Here is a 23873-nt window from a genome sequence, read left to right as displayed (position 1 = left end):
CGATTTCAGGGTTGATCCAAGTTTCACCTGAAGCCTACCATGTCAGGATCGGTTCCTAATTTTTGAAACCTGGAACCTACTCTGTAGTCTCTGGAATCGAACGGTTTCAGGGTTAGTTCCATAGTCTACTCAGGAACCTACTAGAGACAAATTCACATAGACTTGGAATGTGAATGTGGTGAGCAGTTTCATGAATGTGTTTATACTCAAAGCAAGTGAGAGATTAACATCCAAATCTTCAAGCCTTTATTCTTAATCAAAGCGAACTGAGACATCATTCAAATCCCACCTTGAAGACGCGATCAAACCAGCAATAGGAGGTTTTCCAGGGGTGTTGTCGTTGGAAAGCAGGCTGCGCTTCAAGTGACCGAAGATGATGAATTTCAAAATTGATCATCAGTCGAGAAACTTTGGGAATTCACGAATCGAGAGAGATTTTACCTTTTCTACGAGATGTTTTTAGTTGTGAAGTCTTAATCCCCCTCTTAATCTCAACGAGCCTGTCATGTAGAGAGAGAGGTTAGATGGAGAGAGAGAATAGAAACCAAATGCTAAGAGCAAGAGGCGGCAACAAACAAGATGCAAGAATGAAAAGAGAGAATTCAGGATCACCGGTTCTCGGTCAAGTTCGGTTCGATTACTATCCGGAAAACTGAACCACACAATGATCGGTTCCGATTTTTTTCGTTGTTCGAATCAATTTTTAGGGTCGGTTCGATCCGGTTCCCAAATCTACTCGGGATTCATGCTCACCGCTAATGGATCAATTTGGGTCGGATCACATTCGATCCAATCCGGCCCGACACGACCCGCTCATTTAACGGGCCTATCGTGACGCCGGCTCTCTAATTCGGGCTCGAACGGTAGCCCAAACTAATTCAATTCGACGTCGGTTCTCCACTTAAACCGCGCACGGACGAATCCCATCGCTCTTTTCGCCTCCTCTTCTCTTCTCTTCGCTTCTCTCTTCATGGATTCCGAGCACCGAGCGCCCCTCAAAACCCACCTCGTCTCGGCCCCCGACTCGCCCGAGTTCGCTCACCTCGCTCGGGCCCTGACTCGCTCCTCCGTCGTCGCCCTCGACGCCGAGTGGAAGCCCGCCCGCGGCCCCCGCCCCCTGCCCGCCTTCCCCACCGTGACGCTCCTCCAGCTCGCCTGCCGCCCGGCTCCCCTCGCCGCCGCCGCCGCCTCCGCCGCGTCGGAGGAGCCCGCGGTGTTCCTCCTCGATCTGTCGTCGGTCCCCCTGCCGTCGGTCTGGGAGCTCCTGCGGGACGTCTTCGCGTCCCCCGACGTCCTGAAGCTCGGGTTCAGATTCAAGCAGGATCTGGTCTACCTGTCCTCCACCTTCTGCGCTCAAGGATGTGATCCTGGATTCGATCGGGTGAGCGTTGGGACTCGGAAGGATCTTCGAGCCTTCTTACGTTGTTATGCATTGCAAAATGTTGGAGGAGGGATATACGTTCGTTGATTATGTCGCGTTCCAAGTAGAATTTGCTGAAGAACCGTGGAAGATTGCTACGAGTCTGCTTAGTTGACATATGTTATTACAAAATTGGTCAGTTGCATGCAAGTTAATTGTGGGTATTCCGCTCTAGTGGGCGCATCACTCATCCGCAGTTCTCGCTGGTGACCAAAGTAAAGTCAGTGCTTGTTCTGGGAGACAAAAGCAAGATGCTTGAACTCCATCTAGCTTATTATGTTTTGCAGGATATTTTGGTCACAATGCTGTGTGTGATTGGAGTAGAAAGTGATTTACCCCAACGGCATACATGACAAATTTCTGCTTAGGGATACATTTCTATTGCAGAAACTGGTTAAGACTTAGATGGCGAAGAGGGTTGCCTTGCTCGCCGCCTTAGAATTAATTGAAAAAAATTGCAGGGGTTTTCTTCTTTTTCCTCACAATGGGATGAAGGCTTACTTCTTGAAAAATCTCTTGGCACATTTGTTTTGGGTGTTAGTTTGGAGGATCGATCATCAAATGCTGATATTTTACTTTACGGGTTAATTTATTATTAAGCATTGGACAGGTGGAACCCTACATTGATATTATGTGTGTGCATAATATTCTGCGACAAAAGCAATCGGGAAGGAAGACGGCTAAAGTTTCAAAGAGTCTGTCTGCTATCTGTGAAGAGCTTTTGGGCTATTCTCTTTCAAAGGTTTGCTCCTGGATTCTATATTTGAACTTCTGTAGAAGGAGGATTGACTCTATTATCAATGGACTATGAGTGAGGAGAATGTGCATGTCACTTGGTGTTGAGCAGCACCTACTAGTAGAACTTGATTATTGTTCAAGATAAAACCCAAGCAAGGCTTCTTTTAGCATTTCCTTATGCTATAATAATATGTATTTTATATGCTTTCATATTGCTTCTACATAGAGATTCCATGTTGATTTGTAAATCTGAAGCATACTGAAGAATTCATGATGATTCCTTAGATGTGTTAGGTAATTTAGATGAAGCAAGGGTTGCTCTTATGGTATTCAGTTGCTGTTTCTGCAAAATTCTTTTAATAAGTTGATAATGTGATTAATCTCTTTAGGAACTTCAATGTAGTGATTGGTCACAACGTCCTCTTACGGAAGAGCAGAAAGAATACGCAGCAAGAGATGCGCTCTGCTTGCTTGAAATTTTCAGTGTCTTTCAGGCCAAGATTATCAATAAAGGTTGTACCGCTGGAACTTCCAAAATTCCTGTGACATATCTTTGACATTCATAATGCAAAGAAAATTCTCTGATCACCTGAAATATGTCACATGGCTTTGCAAATGCATTATTCCTCTTTATTCCGACTTAGTTTCATTTGTGCTGTTAAAATTGAATCTGCCAAAACAATTTGCTTCTCTTCACATGTTGTGGAGATAGGGTCAAAAAGGGATGTACGTATTAGTTTTGGAAGACTGAGGACTGTGATGGTTCTTATCTCTTCAGTAAATTGTCCCTCTACTTGCAGCATCTTCTTCAGCACAAAGGCATGTGCCTTATGTTAGCATTCCCTTTTTTCCACATGTCTCAGCTTTAGGTGATGGTTTTTTTTCTATTCTGATTGATTAATTTTTTTCTTTTTAGGAAAATGTTTAAACGGTGATGTGGTCCTGCATTCTGATCACACGAATCTTGGATTGAAAGAAGTTCTCAAAGAACCTGATACATGTAGTGCAATTCTGAGGATTAAATCTGTTGAAGCTTTACACATCTTGCGGACCACTACAGCTAAATTTCCTCATGGGATAGTTACAGTAGATGAGGCATCTTTTAGGTCCTCCTTTCGAAGTACTGAACCCATGGATGAGGCACTTCTGCTTGTTGTGAGAAAATTTGGGGAAAAGATTTTGCTAAAAGAATCTGATCGAAGACCTAAAGCCTCCAAAAAGAAAGGTAGAAAAAGATCTTCATTAAATTCTGTTTCCAAAGAAAAGAGGGAAACTTTTGATGAATGGCAAGGGCCAGCGCCATGGGATATTTCAACGGGTGGTGATGGATGCCCCAAGTTTCTGTGTGATGTGATGGTAAGCATTTTCTTTTATGCTTGAAGTTTCCGCCAATGGCATATATTAATTTCCCAATGAAGAACATGATCTAGATATGGCTAGATGTCATGATTGTGTAGTCAAAGCAGCATTCTCTTGTACCTTCCGTCATTGAAGTGTTCAATATCTATACTTGAACTGCAGATTCCCTGTCAGTGTGATGCAGGACTTGAAATCTTTTTGTCTTTTCTCATAGAAGAAAACCTCTTCTCAGGTTGAAGGCTTGGCAAAACATCTTCGGTGTGTTGGGATAGATGCTGCCATTCCTCATTCGAAGAAACCAGAGCCCAGGTTCTTCTCTCACCTGTGACTTTTTCCCCCGTCTGTGTGCTCCCAATTACTCTCTTGCATGTGACTTGCAATCTTGAAAAAACTTCTTTTGGGAGAAATGACATTCTCTTCTACTATTGCAGGGAGCTGATTGCACAAGCACATAAAGAGAAGAGAGTTCTTCTTACACGAGATGCCAAGTTGTTGAGACACGAATACCTGTTGCAAAATCAAATATATAGGGTGAATAGTCTATTGAAAAATGAGCAGCTGCTGGAGGTATGCATGCAGGAATTTCAATGCCAATTTAGTTAGACAGGACCAATTGACTGGCACTTATCATATTGATGTTCCAAAATGGACCAATCAATTGTTGAAGCGCGTTAGCGGTTATTTTCATGAGGTCAAGACACACTGATCTTGAGAATGTTTTGCAGGTAATAGGAGCTTTCCAATTAGAAATTTCCGAGGATGATTTGATGTCTAGGTGCACCAAATGCAATGGTAGGTTCATTCAGAAGCCCCTATCAACTGAAGAAGCTGCGGAAGCCGCAAAAGGTTTCCAAAGAATTCCAAGCTGCCTGTTTGACAAGAATTTGGAATTTTGGCAGTGCATGGACTGTAACCAACTATATTGGGAGGTATGATTTGGGTCTGCCCATTCTTTTCCTGTTTCTTTGGTTGATTTGTTTCAGATCTTGATTTTCTCATATTGTGTTGCGAGTCCTGTTGAAAAGGAACCTGCTTCGATCAACTGCACTTCTAAGAAGTCAAAAACTCTTCACGTATTATATTCAACTCCCCATTCTCCAATTACTAGAATTGTACCCTCTACATCTAACCCCAGAATTACTTGCGTATCACTATTTTGCAGGGAACTCAGTACCACAACGCGGTTCAGAAGTTCATTGACGTTTGCAAGTTGAACGAGTAGAACGAGTAGAAGGGGCTAGCTACTAACTCGATCCTATTGCGTCGGAATGCAAATGTAGCGTGATATCCTCGTTTCGAATGTTATCTTCCTGTATCGTGTGCTTGTTTTTTTTATCAAGAAACCAAGCCGATCGCCAGTTCCAGGTAATATCTGTGGTTCTGTACAACATACGTTGTCCCGTGAAATGAGAGGCCCCCTCATTGACGGGTACACCATGGGCGAACGTGTGCAGACATCGGACCACCGCTGTTTCTTGGTAAAATACCACGTCCCGGCTTCGAGGATGTTTCCATTCGATCGTAATGTCGGGTTGGGGACCCCTCGACGACGATTTCAGTTTAGTGCGTTGCGTGGGGTACGTGTTAGTCGACAACCCCACGTTATTAGTCCTTGTGTAAAATGTGAAAAATGAGAAATTGCAATTCTGGTTTCGGTTCAGCGGTCGTTTTCTTCCTGCGAGGAAATTGCCTTGGGAGCTAACTAGCAACTGATTCGATTTTCTTTCTAAATTTTCGTGTCGAATTATGTCGAATGAATCATTGCGAGACCTGTTCCCCAACGTATAATAAGTTAGCCTACGTTTTCTGTGCCGTCGCGTGCTCAGTCGGAACGTGTAAAGAGCGGAAGGCTAGAGTTAGACTTACGAGCCGCGCCGTCACTGCAGCTTAACGGTGACTGTTCTGCCGCTCTCAATTGGCGCACCTCGAAGCTTTTGCAATGCCTAGGCTCTCTGTCTCGATATTTGGTTAACTAGACCTAAAATTTTAGGATAGAAGCTATCAAATATCTTAAATTATATTCATTGTAATACGTTAATTTTAAATTTGTACATGTGCCTCCGTCAAAGTTCTATCCGCGAGAACAGGTAAAAAGATGTCTACATGGATGACAAGAAAGTAAATAGCGTTGATATGGTGCTCACGTGGTTTAAATGAAATAAAAATAACGTTATTTTAGCTGAAAAATCATTTAGTAAAATCTTAAGGAGTGTAAATTTGTCTTATAAGTACAAATTTGAGGTTTTTTAAGAAAAAGTTTATTGTACATGTGTCGCAGCGGGTATAGTTTGAGGTTTTTAATGTCACAAAAAAATGCAGAGTAAAAATATTACGGTGGGTATAATTTGAGGTTTTTTTTTTGCAGCTTTTTTCATAAATTGTAGGTAAAGCTTACAGTTTAGATGTGAAATCAAAAAAAGGGAGAAATTGATGGACATAGGATCGAAAAAAAGAGAGAGAGAAAAGAATATAAAGTTGAAGCGTAAGTTCTGAAAGAGTGTCCAACTCTCATAACCGTAAATCCACGATTCCATAGGCATATATTTAGGCGATGTGAAATTGATGGACATAGGATCGAGGAATCTTACAAAAGATCTGTTCGAAGTTCAATGCCCAATTTAGAAAATATTGTACGGAACCCTGAGTGTCAAGAGGCGAATTACACTGGCTGGCCCTTCTTTGGATCCACCTCTGGTTAGCTGCTTGCTTTTATTGTGTGTTCGTTTCGCGAAAAATAAATAATTTTAAAAATAATTATTTATATTATTTAGAAAAATTAGCCAAAGAAAAATATTATCATCATCGAATAACAATCTATGCCTGACTATTTTCGTGAGCGATGAAAAAATTAACCATTCATTTATTTTTCTAAACGATATAAACGATCATTTTTTAAAAAATATTTTTCAAATCACTCATTTTCTGCAAAACGAAGACACCCTAGTTAATTAGTCATTATAATTCTCATCATTGGATCTTCTCTCTAGTTGTGTTTATTGAATTCGGTACGCTTAACAAATCGAACTTATTCAATCACGCAAAACCATAAACAATGTATTACTAATCCTAAGATGAATTACATAGACCGAGACACTTGTATCCGTAGGGGAAAATTAATCAAAAAGTCATGGACTTATTGTACGGCGACCAATTCAGTCATAATCTTTTCAATTTTGCCAATTTAGTCCTAAATATTTCGACAACTTGCTAATTTAGTCCTAAACCTTTCAACTGTGTCAATTTAGTCATAAACTTTTTAACGATTTGCCAATATAATCCTTTCGGTCAATTTTGGCTGGAAATCGCTGATTTGGTCATCTTACGTGGCACGGCTAAAGCTAATGTGAACAATTTTTACACCTTTTTTTTTTAATTTTCTCTTTTTTCTTTCCTTGTTCCTCTTGCTGGTCGTAGGGCCTCGGAGATGGCTAACGACCCAATAGAGGCGAGGACTAGTGGGACTCGACCTCACTCGACCCTTGCTAGCCAGAGGAAGTAGGAAAGAAAAGAAGAAAGAAAAAAAAGTGAAAAAAATTATAAAAAAGTTCATATTGAAAAAATTGTCCATGTAAGATGGTTGGCGTTGACCAGACCGCCACATTAACGATTTTTGGCCAAAATTGATCAGAATGACTAAATTGGCAAATCATTTAAAAATTTAGGACTAAATTGACAAATTATCAAAAGGTTTAAAAATAAATTGATAAGTTGTTTAAAGGTTTAGGACTATATTGTCACCATTGAAATGTTTAGGACTGAATCGGCCGTCGTACAATAGGTTTAGGACTTTTTGGACAACTTTCCCGTATTTGTGGTGAGTTCAATAAGAGGTTTCTATTGTCGCCGGAATAATGTTAAGTGTTGATCAACTCTAAGTAGAGATAGATCAAGAGACTCAAATTAAGATTTTCTGAAGTTTTAGCTACAGTATCATTGGGGGCTATGGACACATCTACTAACGTCTCGAAAATTTCTCCATCACATAATACATCCGATTCACGGTATGGCGCGCATGCGCAAGAACGTCGATGAGAAAGACAAAGGGACCGAGCGTCATAATCTTACCTAAATTCTGTTGCCGGTGGACTATCACCTACCAACGAGGATTTCATCATGCGGTGGACGAGTAAAGAATGACATCCACCAAGTCAAGCCCTCGTCAAATGACGAGCATCACATTCGATTATTAGGAAATAAATCATCATCGTAGCTCCAAAGAGATTCAGACTTACGCAATTGGGACTCCAAAAGTCAACGCCTAGCTGTAGCTAATGCATGCTAGAGCATTCCACCACCCGTAATGCTCACTAGAAAAACGAGGACCCCTTTGAACTTTCATCGGCATGCAACAACTGGTTGAGACGCGAGCATCCTGTCTTTCTGGTTAATGAACATGCACAGATGATGAAGCTGATGAGTCCTTGCCCCATGTCACGACTTCTTGATTCCTTTTGTGTCTGATGACCTAACAATGAAAGGGCTGCTTCTGTTCACTCTGCAATTGCATGTTTAGTCAGCATTAGTGCTGCGGGGGGACTTGAATAGGCATCATCACTGCTCCTGCGATGGCGGCAACAAAGACCCAAGTTAGCTTCGTGGGAGGGCGTGGCATAGCCGACCTACCTGCGCGCACTCTCTCTCTCTCTCTTTCTCAGAGAGAATTTTTATTAACGTGCAAATAATTGCGAAGGGAGAATGGGAATGGGAATGGGAATGAGAATGAGAGGAAAATTCTCAGTCACTTCTTGTGTGGTTTGGTCAGAAAGGAAGAACGCTCCCACCTTTAGGTCCACGTAGGATTTGCACCAAGACACCCTCTGAAGAAGAATAAAGTTGCCAATCCCAAAAAGATATACGGATGTCGATTTAAAATTAAAGAAAAAAGCGCGTGTCTATGGGAATTTTCATGTGATGTTTCATCATACAATTAATTGGGACAGCGAAAGATTAACTGATAGACAAAACTAGCCCCCCCCCCCCCCGTTCTCTCTCTCTCTCTCCTCTCTCTCTCTCTCTCTCTCTCTCATCACTGATAAGATTATACAAGGCAACGCAGAGGGGAAGAAGAAGAGGAGGAGGAGGAGCTGCAAGGACCCCTTTAAAGGTGTTCCATATCTTTTTGATTCTGAAGGCTCGAGAAGGAGAGTGACTCAACCCTCTCTTTTTTCTTCCTTTTTATCCCATGGATACTGCTCAGTGGCGACAGGTAAAGACAAAAAACATTTTGTTGTTGTTTCTCTTTCTCTGATCATCATCATCATTTAATTTGCCCTGTGTTTTGGTGTCTGTGTCTGCGTGTGTGGGAGATTTTCGCAAGGTGTGCAGAAGAAAAAGTTTCAGCTTTGAAAAAGCTTTCGGTTGATTTTATCTGCTCAAAAAAGTTAACTTTCTTTCCACCCATGAAATGATGCTTAGCTTCCCACTAAATACTACCGCTTTGAATTTTGTGTGTGTAGCTTTCTTTCTTAATAAGAAATCTTTCATCATCATCATTATCTTACAGTTGAAAGTACTGCACTCTTTTTCTCTCTCTTTCTCTTTCCCACCTTCTGATAAAGGGATCTGGGAAAGTTGTTCCTCTTTGTTCTTTTGCCCTTGTAAACATGTAATAACCCCCCTCAAAGTTGTCAAAAGTTAACTGCTTTTGTTTTCTTTTCTCTGTCCAGTGTGTTTTTTCCTTTTCTTCTATTTCTCTCTTTCCCTCCCCCACAAATTCTGAGTGATCCAATCTTTTTCATGCTGTTGGATGATGGAGTCCTAGACTTTTTTCAGTTTTCTTTGGCACTTTTAACTGTTCTCTTTTTTTTTTTGTTTGTGTGGAATGATGTTCAGGGAATTGGGGTTATTAAAGCCATGGAGGGCTCATCAAGGCCTGCCCTAAGGTCAAGGCCTCAAAAGGACCAAGCTTTAAACTGCCCAAGGTGCACTTCCACACACACCAAGTTTTGTTACTACAACAATTACAGTCTCTCTCAGCCCAGATATTTCTGCAAGACCTGTAGGAGGTACTGGACTGAGGGTGGTTCTCTCAGAAATGTACCTGTGGGTGGTGGGTCAAGGAAGAACAAGAGACCATCATCATCTTCATCTTCAACATCATCGCCATCATCAAAGAACAAGATTATTCCCAATCTGACTCCACCACCTCCAACCATCCTGTACTCTGACTCTCAAAACCCTAATAATAAGCTCCATGAAGGCCAAGATGTGAGCCTGTCCAGCTACTTGCCGGCTCAGGCTTACGCTGCCATTAATCACCACCTTCCAAACCCTAGCTCTTCTTCTTCCCCAATGGAGCTCCTAAAGAGCGGTGGGACTTGTCCTAGTGGTTTGACCCTGAGCAGTTTAATGGCGATTCCCGGGTCTGATTCAAGCGCCTGCATGTATTCATCACCAGCTGGGTTTCCTATGCAAGAACTCAAGCCAACCCTCCAATATTTCTCTCTGGCTGGCCTTGAAGCTGGGGAGTTCAAACAAGCGCCTTCGAGGACTGCTGAATTCGAGCAAATGAATAGGGGGCAGCATGGAAATTCATCAACTGGGTATTGGAGTGGATTGTTGGGTGGAGGATCATGGTGATGACATGGTCATATGACAGAAAGATAGCAGCTCGTTTTGCATGAAAAGCATTTGCAAGAGATCAGAATGAGTTTGATTTTTCTTTGATTTATTTTTCCTTTTTAAATATTTCCCTCTCAGTGGTGTGTGACTTGTTTCTAGGATGATGAAAGGCTAGATAACGGATAGAGGTAAAATGGTTGGTTTCTTCATTTTTCTTAATTACTGTCATCCCCCTGAGTGAGTTTGGTTGCTTTGTTTTCCTTCATTTCATTGGTTTCTTGAATTCTTCCGTGCTTGTGGTTTTTTGTTCACCTTGTCCTAGCTACTTGATCCATGGGGATACGCCTGAGAGGTTTCTAAATGGAGAAATTAGTACATTCCGGAGAAATCCGAAAGAATGTATATACATCACATAAAAGTTTTGGCTATGGTCTAGTATCAGCATCTTCTTCCCTCATTGCAAGAGGAGAGATCACAGAGCTAGCTTAGTATTGCATTGGTATTTGCGGAGATGGCTTGATTAATACTAGTGCATGAGAAAATTATTTTAACTTGGTAAGGCACGAATGTTTGTGGTCATTCTTCTTTTTCCTTTTTATTGGTAAAGTGGTGTTGGAATGATGGCTGTCAATCCTTTAGCTTTACAGCAATTATATATAATATAACTCTGTGTGCGTGCTCCTCTCTTTCTTCCCTTCGATCTGAAGTGTCTGGTCTGGTCTTATCTGCGCAACATCATCTTGGCAAAGATTCTTGCAGCCCAGAAAAGCGGATTGAATGGAGGGAGTAGAGAGAGAGGAGTTTGAAGAGAGATGACGTGAGAGCGAGAATAAGAAATGAGTGGGGAAAGTACCGGAGGTGCGTGTAATGTGTACATGAGTATGACCCATCTTCCACTTTGCCTCCCTCGCCAACAAGTTGTGCGCAGCAGCTTCACATGGTATCCCACTTTCATCATTAGGGTTTCTCTCTCTCTCTCTCTCTCTATATATAAACTTAATATAATGACAGTGGGATAAGCGAAAAATAGTCTTGAAAATTTCTTGCATTTAAATTCTTTCAGTTCTAAACATTTTAAATCTAGTCAGTCAAGTGCCAAAGTGAGCATATGTGTGGTGGTTGTCCACTCTGAAATTCCTATTGGTAGTGAGCCTACGACTTGACTAACCAAAATCGAAAATGATTGGAAGTTAATCAATCGAAACAAAATATGGACTTAAAGGACTAACTTGATCGATTGAACGAAAGGTTCATGACTGTTATAGTATCTATAAATATTTATATATAGTTAGTGCTTAGTGGTGAAATATTGTCTGCAAATGCAGTGTGTTCATCGTGTGAAAAATCTTTCTTGACTATATGTGATAGAGGTGAGAGCACAGCTGCCGTACATGGCTAACTAAGTAGCTTATAAAGTAGATATTATTAACATAAGGTAGGTTTCAAAGATTCGAAATCTATAGATGCATTTTGTTCTAAGTTACATTCAAGTCATACCCGTTTTTTTTTTAAATTAACACATTAATACAGGCTTAATCCCCTAAAAAACCTCAAACTTTAGGTTAAGTTTCAATTCTGTCCTGAACTTTTTTTTGTCTAAAAAAATCCTCAAAAGTTAGGTTCAGTCTCGATTCTGCCCTGAACTTTTTCTTATTTAAAAAACTCCTAACTATATGAGTCTAGTCCCAAATCTGCCCCGGACTTTTTTTTTTGTCTGAAAAAATTACCAACTTTAACTTTAATCCCAAATCTGCCTCAAACTTTCTTTTTGTCTAAAAAAAATTAAACCAACTTTCAATCTAGTCTCGAATATACCTCCATCAACCTCCGTCCAGAAATTGCTATTAGTTGTTTGATGTGGTATTTTCATGTCGGTAACAAATCTACATCGGTAAGGTGATGTGGAAAATTATCTCCAAAACGAAACCGTTCTTTGATAAGAAAATTAGGGAAATTAGGGACGAATAACGACGATTTTTAGACAAAGGGCTAGCGGGGTGTATTCGGACTAGAATTAAAGTTCAGGATAGATTTGAGACTGAACCTAAAATTGATATTTTTTTTCTGACAAAAAAGAAATTCGGGACAGAATTGAAATTAAATCTAAAATTGAGAGTATTTTAGGGAATTCCGCCGTAAATACATAATGAGCTTATCGAATCATGACTCTATGCCGAGGGGCTATCATTCCCTAACTTCACTAGGATTCATTCCTCCTCTCCCTTCTTCTCCATGCAAACGAGGAATGAATTTTGCCCCCTAGGCTTTGGTCCTAAAGACGCCCCCACCGACAAAGCCCTCGTTCACCGTGAAAGAAGGAAAGAAAGACAATCTGTAACATCCCCGTCACTTCTCTCCTTCCCCCCTCCATCAATGAAAACCATGCACGAATTCCGCAACTTGGTATGCAGCCGTAAAAGCTGCAATTATTATTCTAACGTCTGTTCTTTGACGAAGTGGTGAAAGGTCGCGAGCAAAGGCCATGATGATGATGATGACGACGGGGGAGTGCGGGTTTTTGCCAAACTGGGGCCATCCCATTCCTCTCTCTCCCTCTCTCTCGCCCCCACGGTCTTTTCCTTCGTGTCCCCTCCATTTCTGTGAAAGCTGAAACAGGCCATGCACGGGTCTGAGTTCTGATGTCGTCGCCATCTTTTGCTATTATTGTGCTGCGCCTCGAAAACCCTATTGTGTCGGTGCTAATTGCTGATTAGGTAACAACATGTGTTAGCATTTAGTTTCTCTCTCTCTCTCTCTCTCTCTCTCTGTTTCTGTCATGGCATTTTTGCATGTAGCTATAGGGTTTTGAGACTGGCTGAGTGAGCCCAACCTAGTGACATTCATCCAGTCTACTGAAGGTTAACTCCTAGAGAGACTAGCTTCTTTAGCTTTCGGCTCATCTTGGTATTTATGGCTCTCTTATAATTGCAATTGCTGCGCCCTCGGCAATTTTAGCCCGGTAATGTAAACGATTGGTGTAATCTTGTCGAGCTGAATGAAATCTCTTTTGGATGGGGCGGTTTATGATGTCGCGCCGCGGTGCGTGTCTTTGGGTTTTGTAAAACACGGACGCGATCATTTATCAGGGAACGCATCGTCCTTGGCAAGTTCTTCGATCAAGATTTAGGGACGTTTTGTAATGGCCTGCGATGAAATGACTATATTCAAAAGTATGATTTTACGACGGTTGTGTGATGGTTGATGACCAAATGAATGTGTTTAAGAGCACTTACAAGCCACCGGCAAATCTATCTTAGGTTATATCACTAAGATGTAGACACAACCCAGCTGACATTTTCGCCTCAAAATCCAAAAAAGCCCAAAAGTTAGATCTGATTGTATTCGGTAGTTTGAGAAATCAAACTTGTCTTGTCCGCTCAAGTCAGACAACAAGTCCGGTCTTCAATCACCGAGCTAACCCGTGGGGTTTTGCATGCACGCATGATGAACAGATCATAGAGCAACCTCAGACAATAACAGAGAAGATATCGAATTGCCTATGCTACGAAACGCACTGAGTTATGTTAGATGACTCAGATCTCCGTGTATGCATTTGGGCTCCGTTGTTGATCTCTGGATATGGACAGGTGGGTTCAAAGTTCTTCCTCGTCAATGTCTTACAAATTTCAGTAGTTACAGGAAACGGGATACAAAGGTTCCACCCATACCATCTCTTTTCACAATGTATAATCAGCCTTAAAAGTTAAAAATGTTGCTTCAGAAATACGTCTGTCAAAGATGGTCATTCCTTTAGGTTTAAAAGACCCACAAAGTTCACCCTTTACAGTGGCTACCGTTTTCCTAGCCAACCATCAGAAGAGCACGCGAAACAGATGCAACAAGGAAGCTAACTACATAGACCTTTTTCATATTCGCACGTGGCAATACCTTTAGTAAGCTATAACAACCCATTAGAGAATTGTAAATACAGAGACTACCAATTCAATGTAAAGGCTGTGCTTTTTCCAGGAAAAAAGGAAAAGGTTAACGTGGTGAAAGTGCATCTGCAACTCCAAGAGGTAACCAGGTGTTTCGAGCTCTAGCGAGCGAGATCTCCACCTCCAACCCGGACTCCATTTTAGAGCACACATAATAAGCTATTGTCACAGACTTGGTGAGATACGGGGAATACAGGGGTATCGCCATATCAATGAAGTCAGATAGTTCAGCACAATTGACTCACAAATTCAACTTGAACAATCAACTACTTACCATTTTCCAGAAACCTAAGCTGAAAAATCAGCCAGTTATGTACATAACACTACCGAATGCCTTGAGGATAGCTGACACTGGAGAAGGAGCTTTCATAGAATAATAGTCAGGAAAGTGAAACGCGACAGGGAATTATGAAATCACATGGACAAGTCTTTATAAGCCACCTAAGCATAATCTAGAGATTCTTCGTAGCTCAACTTCTCCTTTTTTTTTTTGGTCGAACAACTTATCCCATTAAACTCGTGTGTTTTAGCTCTTGGACCTCTGGAATAATGGAAATACACCTCGACTTGATCGACTCAGAAACATGAGAGTAACAATTTACTCCATCTCAAGAAAGGACAATGTGAAACTATTGAAAAGACCTTAGATCTCCACCAAGCAGCAAGTTCGACTCGGAAACATGAGAGTAAAAATTTAGTCCATCTCAGGAAAGGACAACGTGAAACTATTGAAAATACCTTAGATCTCCACCAAGCGGCAAGTTCTTCTGCGTCGCAAGCAACCCAGAAGCATTGCAGAAACCAAAAGGGAAAGAAAAGAACAAAGGAAACACTCCAAAGCAGCCACTTCGACTTAAAATCTTCTTGTGAGTCATGAATGTTTAAACAAACCGGTCGGGGCTCTTATGTTTCTATAATATTACGGCTTTCTTTCCCTAGCTGGGAACCTCGAAATTCAAGAGCTAGATGTCAAGAACCTATAAATTCACAGCTACTAACTGAAGGGAAGCGAAAATCCAAGAAGAATCGGACATTTTTTTTTTTTTGGTAAGGAGTAGAATCGGACATTTTCATATATACAAAAAGTGAAAGCGAAAGCAGCCACTTTGACTGAAAATCTTGTTGTGAGTCGTGAATGTTCAAACAAACCGGTCGGCGATCTTACGTTTGCATAATACCATGGCTTACTTTCCCAAGCTGGGAACCTCGAAATTCAAGAGCTCGATGTCAAGAACCTATAAATTCACAGCTACTAACTGAAGGGATGCGAAAATCCAAGTAAAATCAGACATTTTCATATGTACAAAAAGCGAAAGCAATGTGCAACTTCCAGACACCACACATGGCAAGATTCCCCGGTTCCTAGGACCAATTTTTAATGAGCGGAGAAATCTCTTTACACAGAGATCGCGTTATCTACACACTCACATGAGCATGAACATTTATGAAGATTAATGTTTTGACAAGCATAAACATCAGCTGGCGCGCTACCAATTTTCCTTAACAATCTTCACCTTCTCAAATATGAATTTTCCTTCCTTATACTTCTGTGAAGCCTCGTAGGCCCTCTCATACTTCCAACCCAACACCTCATGGCAATCGGCACAGGATATGTCGGCAACCGTATGAAGACCAGTGCGGAGACGACGATTTTCTTGGGCCCCCACGACAATGTTCATGGCATGAGAGAACAGAAAAGCCCGGCCATTTATTCCCTAAGAACAACAATCTCCAGACCCCTATTAAACTGATTCATATGCTTGAATTTTGATAACTGACAAGAACTTGGAAATAATACCAATAGCAAAAAACAAAAGTAATGAGATCGAACACCATTTAGCCATCTAATGTGAGACAAAGGCAGATCCTCTCCTAACTGTAATGCCAATTGCCAAGGACAAATCTCACCTTCTATCTGACAGCTTTAAAAAGGCCTTTAAGGCATAAACGGAGTATGAACTCAGAATTTAAGACACGACAAGACATTTTGCTGACTCTGTTCAATTAAAATTTTTTCCCATCAGCAATCTCTTTGCAATAGACTTCATACAGCCGACACGCAACGAGGGTCGCACCGATTACTCACGCACTACGCTCAAATGTGTTGAAAAACCCCAAACAACACTGAACCGAAACATCGCGAGTCCACAGAACAGTCAAGAACAACCAAACATTCTCTCGGAAAAAAAAAAAAACCCGCCTCACCTGGAAGTCCTTGGAGATAATATCATCGTGAAGACCAACATGGTTTCGACAATTGTAGCAGCTGTACACCCGAGGCCCCACGAATCCCTCCATTGATGGACAAAAGAACTCAAGCCTCTCTACTCAAGCCAAGCTGTGTAAGCCAACTAAAGAAGTGAGCAAAAACAAACGCCAATCGGAAGACCAACAGACCCAGAAGTGGAATCTATAGACGAACCCAAGACGGCAAAGAAACCGGAGATTCCGCTCACCCGCACAAGAATTTTGGCGACGACCCAGGAGTCCAAAACAGGGGCTTTAGCGTGCAAGCTTGCAGCGGGATGGGACTCTCTCCGGGTCGAGCCACAAGATTTCCACGGGAACGAACGACCGGCCCGACAGGGACGGAAATGGGTAAAATTAAAAGAACCCCAGAAGAGCACACAATCGAAAAATTCAACTCGTGGGATCAGCGACCGGGAAGCAGTAACTCGAAGCGAAAGAGAGAGAGAGAGAGAGAGGAAAAGTCCAACGCGAACCGAAGGGCGCGTGGCCCCACCAGTAGGCAAATTGGGATTAGTATATTGGGGAACGGATGAGTATCTGAGGTGTCGATCGTCCACCGGATCAAGCAACCGCTGACGGAAGACGAAAAGCGAACGGACGGGAATTTAAAGAAGCGATCTTTTTCGTCGACGCTTGTCCATTTTCGTGGTCGTCGCGCGAGCTCCGGAGCTCCGGGAATGCCCCCCCCCCCCCCCTCCATATGAGGTGAATCGGGCCGGTCCGGACCGGACCGGACCGAACCGAACAGCAGCCGGGGGGGGGTGCGCGGAGCCGTGGGCCCCACGCGCCGCTCGGGTGGGTCCCGGTCCGCCAATGGTTTTTACGTCGTACCGCTTCGGAAAACCGCCGCCCCGGGAGACCGGTTCATCGGGATCGTCGGATTGGACTTGGGTCCCACGGGATTCGACGGCTGCGATGGAGCGAGAGGGGACCAGGCGTCACGTGTTCAAATCCTCGCTGTACCTAGGTACTAGCGAAGCTCAATTTTCCCCTTCTTTTTGTACTAGAGTCCCACGTGTCTCGTGCGTGGCAGTCAAGTTTCTGAGCCGATTTTCTTCCGCTTGGATAACTTTAGAGAGAAAAAACCGTCCCCAGAAGAGAAAAAATTGGACCTCTCGTGTGTGTTTTTTTGTGAGGAGTCGTGACATGATGTTCAACGAAGAAAAAGTTGGGCAGAAATGTCCCAAAACCGCCAATCTTGCAAATCACTTTCACCCGCTTTCCCAGATTCTTCTGTCCGTGATCCCCAGTTTAGAACACGTTTGTGTCAAAAAAAAAAGAAAACGCTTTATATCATAAAGGACAATACTTTTCGGGAATATGAAAATTCATTTTCCTAACTTTAAGAATGCGCGTTTTCTGCAACTGTAAATGGCTTTTTGCCGACTAATTATTTCCTAGCAAACCAGATGCGTGAAAGTCCGGGGAAGCTAATAATTTGCGGAAAATTCTTCCACTCAAACAAACACACTATCAAATAAAAGGCCCAAGTGAACGAATACCATATTTGACTATTCCCGCCTCCATACGCGCCAAATTAAGCCATCGTTTTCAGATCCTAGTGAATCATGTTGCAACCCAAACTATCCTCAGCCGATTCTTTTATATACACGAAAGGTTTAGTACTAAACTGGCATAATTGAGATGTTTTGGATTAAATTGATAAATTGTCAAAAGGTTTAGGATAAACTGTTTAGGACTAAATTGGCCGCCGTATAGTGAGTTTTGGACTTTTCGGATAATTTTTCCTATGTTAAAGCATCATGCATTACTTATCAGCAAGGTGTATAGACTTTTTATATACATGCGGTTTCTTTCTATTTATAAACTTAAACTTTTAGGTTAAACTTTCTAACATTTTATTAGAGCCCAAGTTTATTTTGTATATACACCAGTTCGTCAAGTTTCGCGTCTTAGTCCCTTCACCTATAGAGTAAGTTTTTTTTGCTGGATTTCCTAATTATATAAACTTGACAAATTTGAGAAATGTAATGATTTGAAGATTCCTGATTGTATGAAACAATATTGATTTTGAGTGCGAAATTTGATATGCACTTACTAGCATTTATCATTCTTAATTTTCTCTGTGTCGTCACCCATACTGCTGGGATCAAACCCTAGTTTACATTATAAACATAATTAATACGATAAAGATCAAGCAGCTTTGGGATCAACAAGCACTCACTTAATGAAGTAAAAACAGTTTCAAAAGACGAAAATGCCACCCGTGCAATCATATCTTTGCTTTAGCTAGTCGTGAATTTTTGGTCTTTCCACATTGCCTTATCTTGCTTATTTAAATAAATCCCATACTAAATTACCAGTGCATTTGTTTTGCGGGATAATCAAGATTTGGAAAAAAAATTCTGAAAAATAATTGCTAATATCGCTTGTGAAAATTAGTCAATGGTTTGAACCCCAAAAAAATTATAAGTTCATTTTTATAAGCGATACAAGCGATTACTTTTTATAAAATATTTTTCAAATCTTGAATTTTCCTTTTGTCCTATATAAAAATTTGAAGTTCACGTACAAACTATTCATGAGATAATGTATCCAAGAAGTGTCACAATAACCTATTATGCTTATTTCTTCTTCTTCTTTTTGTTGGCCCAATTCATTTTGTATCAATGGTATGATCTTAAGCCCTTGCTCCTAAATATTTATTTATGCCCAACAAAAAGAAAAACAGGGGAAAGAAACCCTAAGTTCTCTAATCCTAGCGAGATTATAATAAATTATATATGAATATGAACATTCAAACGTTGTTTTAGTTATAATAATAATGTAAATTCAAACGTTGTTTTTAATTAAACGTGAATACGAACATCATCCGACGTCGTTTCCACGACGAGAGAGACGTCCAGCGCCTGGAGAGATTTCTTTACAGAGGGAGGCGGAGACGCAGCTTTATTCTTACACGGTACGAGAAGCGAAGACGGGAATGGCGAGAGAGACAGGTTACGCGCGGACCGGCATCGGCATCGGCATCAGTACTCCTTCAGGATCTTCGACAGGTCGATGATAAAGCGGCCTTCCTTGTACTTCTGCTTCGGATCGTAGGCTCGCACGTACTTCCACCCCATACCCTCGTGGCAGTTGCTGCAGTAGATGTCCGCGACCGAGAAGGCCCCCGTCAACAGCTCCCGGTCCTGCGCCCTCGCGATGACCACGTTCGTCGCGTTCGTGAACATGTAGGCCGGCCCCGATTTTACCTGACGTGGGGAGTGATCGGAGATCGTTTTTCAGATCCTTAAAGAAAAGCACGGTCGATTGACAGGAGGAAACAAAAAAAGGAGGGATTCTTGGGGAGGTTCTCTTTCGTTTTCCCCTTACTCGGAATTTCCTGGAGAGGATGTCGTCGGCGAGGGCGACGGGGTTGCGGCAGTTCCTGCAGCTGAAGAAGGGACGACCGACGAATTCCGCCATCGAAAGGAGAGCGATGAGATTCCGATGAAGAAGAAGAAGAAGAAGAGAGTGCTCGAGTGCTATCTGAATGTCGAGTTGAAGAAGGGTGAAGGAGCACGTATTTGAAGATGCGGACAGTTGACTAGCTGACCCTTGGAGAGAGAGTTGTTGGTTGCTCCCGAGAGTACCGTGCATGAAATGAGCCCGTATATGTAGATTTGCCACGTGTCCTGCATCGTCAAAACTTAGTTAGAGGACCAACGGATAATGGATCTTAGAAATTGTGGCGAAAAACATGCCAAAATATTTTTCGAAATTATAATATTTTTTAAATTATTTATTTTTTACTAAATAAACGGGACCTTAAACGAGGTTATCGATGAAGAAGTTACTGATGAAGCGGGTCTTGACAGCGATGTCAAGCGGCTTTGAAAGTTCGTGAAGGCTGCATCCAGCCTCTTCAAGGCTGGAAACAACGAAGGCTCATTAAACTTCAGTGTGGTCTAGCAGCTCGCGCTTGCGGAAGGATGGCAATGGAAACCATTGTCGGGATGGACATCGATAGCTCGAGGCCCGTCGAGTCGAGGTTGGCCTCTTCTTACGAGAAAGCCACCGGCTTGCTCAAGGAATCGCAGCTCGAGAACGCACGACCCAAATCCAAGCTCGGGTCGTCTAAGACCGGGCCAAGAAAGTCGGGACCGAGACCATCGCTTCAACGAGCCCCCCCACAGCCGAGAGCGTCGTTCCTGTCCAAAGCTCTTCGACGGGGTCGCGAGTGGTCGGAGAGAGTCCACGTTCGTGGGCATCTCTTCATCGGCCGAGGAACTCGTCGGTGCGCGCACTGCGTCCTGGATCGGAGCTTCGAGACGGGGGCGAAGCGCGGCGAGCGGCGATTAAGTGTGGCTTCCTGCGAAATCGGCGGGCTTCCTTGGTCAGGCCGCGTGAATAAGAAGAAGATGAGAGGGAGATGTTCTGAAAATTGTGGAAGCGGGAGCTCGTCGGCTCGTCGGCTCGTCGGCGCTTCACATGCTTTCCGGCATACATTCGAAACGGCCGTTGGTTCCCCAACAAGTCGTGACAGTGTCAGTACACATGGCATAATTTCACTGCTTGGGCTCATTTCACGTGTCGTACTCCGGAAGCGACCAATTATGTTTCTCTGATTCGTGGGAATCTCAGCTTTAAACATTCTTCTCCCGCTGCCGCCACGTGTCTTGCGCCAGTTGGCCCTCCAAAAAAAATGTTTAGTATTTATATTATATAGAGTTAATAACACGAAAAATACTAAACTGATAAATTTACGATAAATTTTCCTTAAACTAATTTTTTGACCACAAAAAATTTAAAACCGGTGCACTTATGACAAATTTACTCTCCATTAGTTTTCCTTAAATTGAATTAATTTCACGAAAAAATACACATTCGTACATGTGTGACAAAGGGATGGTAAACCCCAAACTTGTACATACATTGTCATCCAACTAAATAATTTGATGATAAATTTTAACAGAAATTAATGGAGAGTAAATTTATCATATGTATAGTAATTTGGGGTTTTCGATAGTATTAACGTTATTATACAATGCACGAAATATAATTATAAAGAATTAATACATCAGTGATTGGACCTGATGTAAGATGAGCCAAGTCAGAGGTTCGATCTCGGTCTTTGGCTCCGAGCTTTTTCTCTTTTTTTCTGCATTTCTTTCACAAATTCTTTTCCTTACGTTCATCGTTTGTTTTGCCCTCTTATTTTCTTCGTAAAAGTTCTTCGTAAAAAGCCTATTCTCCGTAAAAGTTCTATTTTTCTTTTCTCTCCTCCTCTTATTTTTTTTTTGTTTTCTTTCCAATCTGATCGAAGATATTTGAAATTTTTTTACGTGAGTGTACTCTTTTTTTCGTATTTAGTAATCGACCCACTCGCGTAGTCGAGTTCATAACTCTTTTTTCTTTCACTTTTTAGTGTATAGTAGTAATAGTCCTTAAAAAAAACACGAAATCTCCATCCATAAGTAAATCGTTTCATAATTCTCGTATCTACTTAGTACTAATCGCTTTAAAAATAGAATCAGGACAGAGGTGCTTTGATACTATAATCAAACGCTATTCTTCGTATTTAGTAATCGACCCACTCGCGTAGTCGAGTTCATAACTCTTTTTTCTTTCACTTTTAAGTGTATAGTAGTAATAGTCCTTAAAAAAAAACACGAAATCTCCATCCATAAGTAAATCGTTTCATAATTCTCGTATCTACTTAGTACTAATCGCTTTAAAAATAGAATTAGGACAGAGGTGCTTTGATACTATAATCAAATGCTATTCTACGTATAGATTTTTAACTTCAACTAATCCTCGCATCGTTAAGACATGGTGTGCCGGGAAATTAACACATTTACCATAATATCCATTGGTTACTTTTATTTTTCCAAGCCACGCACATAAAATAAGAGATGTGTCTTAATTTTTTCAGTTCTAAAGGTATAAAAATTCGACAAAGACATTCTCGATTAAGAAAATAATGATATCGATATAAATTTTTCATTTTGGTGAGTGTATTTACAAAATAAAATATAACCTTTTCCGTCGCATTGGGCGGGCTTTCTCCTAATTTAATTAAAAGCGATAGGTTGGAAACGAGATAAGGGCCGGTTTAGATAGGCTGAATAGCCCTCTTAAACGGTTGTATTTTAATATTCCGTCCGAATTAAAACAATATTTTAAGTTTGAAAAAAGAAGAAAAAATCTGGTGACCATCAAATTCTACGTTGAGATTTATATATATCTATATAGGGTTAATACCACGAAAAACCTTAAACTGATACACTTGTGACATATTTACCCCAAACTATTTTTTTGACCATAAAAAACCTCAAACTGGTCTGTGACAATTTTACCCTGAACTATTTTTTTGACCACTAAAAACCCCAAACTGGTACACCTGTAACAATTTTACCCTGAACTTACCACAAAAAACCCAAAATTGGTACATATGTGACAATTTTACCCTGAATTAAAATTTTAATATTATTTTTTTATTTTTTTGAATTTTTATTTATTTTATATTCTTTTCTTTTCTTTTCTTTTTCATCTTCAGACCCTGGCCTGTCGCCGGTCCGGCAACCGGCCAGAGGCGGCCTGGGCGAGGGCCGCCCTCTCCCGCGTCGGGCGAGGGCCGCCCTCTCTCGCCCGGCGAGGGCCGCCCTCGCGCGTCGGGCGAGGGCCGCCGCCGCCGGCATCGGCCGCCTCGCCGTCGCGCGGGCGAGGGCCGCCCTAGCCGGCATCGAGGGCGAGGGCCGTCCTCGCCCGCCAGGGCAAGGGCGACCTCGCCGGTAGATCGGCAAAGGCCGCCCTCGTCGGATCCGGCGAGGGCGACCCTCGCTGCGCCGGCGAGGGCCACCCTCGCTCGAGCCTGGGCGAGGGTCGCCCTTGCCCCGGGCGAGAGAGGACGCCCTCGCCCGGCGCAGCGAGGGCGGCCCGACGCCGGCGAGGGCGGCCCTTGCCCGACGCAGCAAGGGTCGCCCTCGCTGGGAATCCGGCGGCGGGCGAGGGCCGCCCGACGCCGGCGAGGGCGGTCCTCGCCGGCTTCCGCCTCTGGCCGGTCGCCGGACCGGCGACCGGCCAGAGGTTGAAGGTGAAGGAAAAAAAAGAAAAGAAAAGAAAAGAATAAAGAAAAAATTCAAAAAAATAAAAAAATGTATATTAAAAATTAATTCGGAGTAAAATTGTCACATGTGTACCAGTTTAAGGTTTTTTGTGATATGTTTGGGGTAAAATTGTCACAGGCATACCAGTTTAGGGTTTTTTATGATCAAAAAAATAGTTTGGGGTAAATGTGTCACAAGTGTACCAGTTTAGGTTTTTTCGTGGTATTAACCCATCTATATATAAAGATTAGGATTTGTCGTGTAAAGAAAATAAACTTTTTTAGTTTTAAGAAATATAAAAAAATTATAAAAATTAACTCTCTACTTCCCAAAAAGGTCTCGTCCAAACACGCGCCGACCGAGGACTTCGATTTACTGGAAACTTGATAAATTTGCAGCACGAATAAAAGAAAAGAGAAAAAAAATTAGAATCTATAAATATTTATTAGTTCGCGTAGGTTAACGTGGATTCATATAAGGATTAGCACAAGAAAATAGCGAAGCCGATTTAGCAGGACAATGAATTTTTGATATGGGTCGCAATTAATGGCAAGG

At 42.0% G+C, this 23873-nt stretch overlaps 4 protein-coding genes across 6 annotated transcripts; 2 read left to right on the top strand and 2 right to left on the bottom strand.

The window, feature by feature from the left end:
• The first annotated feature begins 926 nt into the window (after nt 1-926).
• LOC115680613 (uncharacterized) lies at nt 927-4886 on the top strand. The gene is made up of 8 exons (XM_056303702.1): nt 927-1381; nt 2031-2162; nt 2548-2671; nt 3075-3514; nt 3750-3826; nt 3949-4084; nt 4243-4446; nt 4680-4886. Exons 1-8 carry the CDS (start codon nt 971-973, stop codon nt 4737-4739), a joined length of 1584 nt encoding a protein of 527 aa, XP_056159677.1. The 5' UTR covers nt 927-970; the 3' UTR covers nt 4740-4886.
• Nucleotides 4887-8508: 3622 nt separating this feature from the next.
• LOC115680616 (dof zinc finger protein 1-like) lies at nt 8509-10343 on the top strand. 3 transcript variants are annotated; one of them, XM_056303684.1, is made up of 3 exons: nt 8509-8723; nt 9350-9438; nt 9520-10343. In XM_056303684.1, exons 1-3 carry the CDS (start codon nt 8700-8702, stop codon nt 10094-10096), a joined length of 690 nt encoding a protein of 229 aa, XP_056159659.1. In that variant the 5' UTR covers nt 8509-8699; the 3' UTR covers nt 10097-10343. The 3 variants fall into 3 exon arrangements, with proteins under 3 accessions (XP_056159659.1, XP_030460293.1, XP_056159658.1); XM_030604433.2 differs by having other exon boundaries at nt 8512-8723; nt 9350-10343; XM_056303683.1 differs by lacking the exon at nt 8509-8723 and adding an exon at nt 8858-9122 and having other exon boundaries at nt 9350-10343.
• Nucleotides 10344-15289: 4946 nt separating this feature from the next.
• On the bottom strand, nt 15290-16340 carry LOC115680618 (protein yippee-like At4g27745). Its single transcript, XM_030604436.2, has 2 exons — nt 16222-16340; nt 15290-15731 (listed from the first exon to the last, which is right to left on the bottom strand). Exons 1-2 carry the CDS (start codon nt 16312-16314, stop codon nt 15504-15506), a joined length of 321 nt encoding a protein of 106 aa, XP_030460296.1. The 5' UTR covers nt 16315-16340; the 3' UTR covers nt 15290-15503.
• Nucleotides 16341-18975: 2635 nt separating this feature from the next.
• LOC115680617 (protein yippee-like At4g27745) lies at nt 18976-19830 on the bottom strand. The gene is made up of 2 exons (XM_030604434.2): nt 19603-19830; nt 18976-19481 (listed from the first exon to the last, which is right to left on the bottom strand). The coding sequence occupies exons 1-2, from the start codon at nt 19693-19695 to the stop codon at nt 19257-19259; spliced, it is 318 nt and encodes a 105-aa protein (XP_030460294.1). The 5' UTR covers nt 19696-19830; the 3' UTR covers nt 18976-19256.
• Nucleotides 19831-23873: the final 4043 nt, after the last annotated feature.

This window comes from Syzygium oleosum, unplaced genomic scaffold (assembly GCF_021117445.2).
Source record: "Syzygium oleosum isolate NSW1041296 unplaced genomic scaffold, Sole_v2.1 Sole_v2.28, whole genome shotgun sequence".
Lineage (NCBI taxonomy): Eukaryota > Viridiplantae > Streptophyta > Magnoliopsida > Myrtales > Myrtaceae > Syzygium > Syzygium oleosum.
The sequence above is the reverse complement of the archived record's forward strand: the minus strand, read 5'-3'. Positions and strand labels throughout refer to the sequence as shown.

Excerpts from the sequence above, each read along its gene's own strand:
- LOC115680613 (XM_056303702.1), top strand. The coding sequence starts at position 971 with ATGGATTCCGAGCACCGAGCGCCCCTCAAAACCCACCTCGTCTCGGCC. Across the intron at positions 1,382-2,030 it reads GTGATCCTGGATTCGATCGG|GTGGAACCCTACATTGATAT; the intron begins GTGAGCGTTGGG and ends AGCATTGGACAG. Across the intron at positions 2,163-2,547 it reads TGGGCTATTCTCTTTCAAAG|GAACTTCAATGTAGTGATTG; the intron begins GTTTGCTCCTGG and ends TAATCTCTTTAG.
- LOC115680616 (XM_056303683.1), top strand. The coding sequence starts at position 8,922 with ATGATGCTTAGCTTCCCACTAAATACTACCGCTTTGAATTTTGTGTGT. Across the intron at positions 9,123-9,349 it reads TCTTTTGCCCTTGTAAACAT|GGAATTGGGGTTATTAAAGC; the intron begins GTAATAACCCCC and ends AATGATGTTCAG.
- LOC115680617 (XM_030604434.2), bottom strand. The coding sequence starts at position 19,695 with ATGGCGGAATTCGTCGGTCGTCCCTTCTTCAGCTGCAGGAACTGCCGC. Across the intron at positions 19,482-19,602 it reads TCCTCTCCAGGAAATTCCGA|GTAAAATCGGGGCCGGCCTA; the intron begins GTAAGGGGAAAA and ends TCCCCACGTCAG.
- LOC115680618 (XM_030604436.2), bottom strand. The coding sequence starts at position 16,314 with ATGGAGGGATTCGTGGGGCCTCGGGTGTACAGCTGCTACAATTGTCGA. Across the intron at positions 15,732-16,221 it reads TTATCTCCAAGGACTTCCAG|GGAATAAATGGCCGGGCTTT; the intron begins GTGAGGCGGGTT and ends TGTTGTTCTTAG.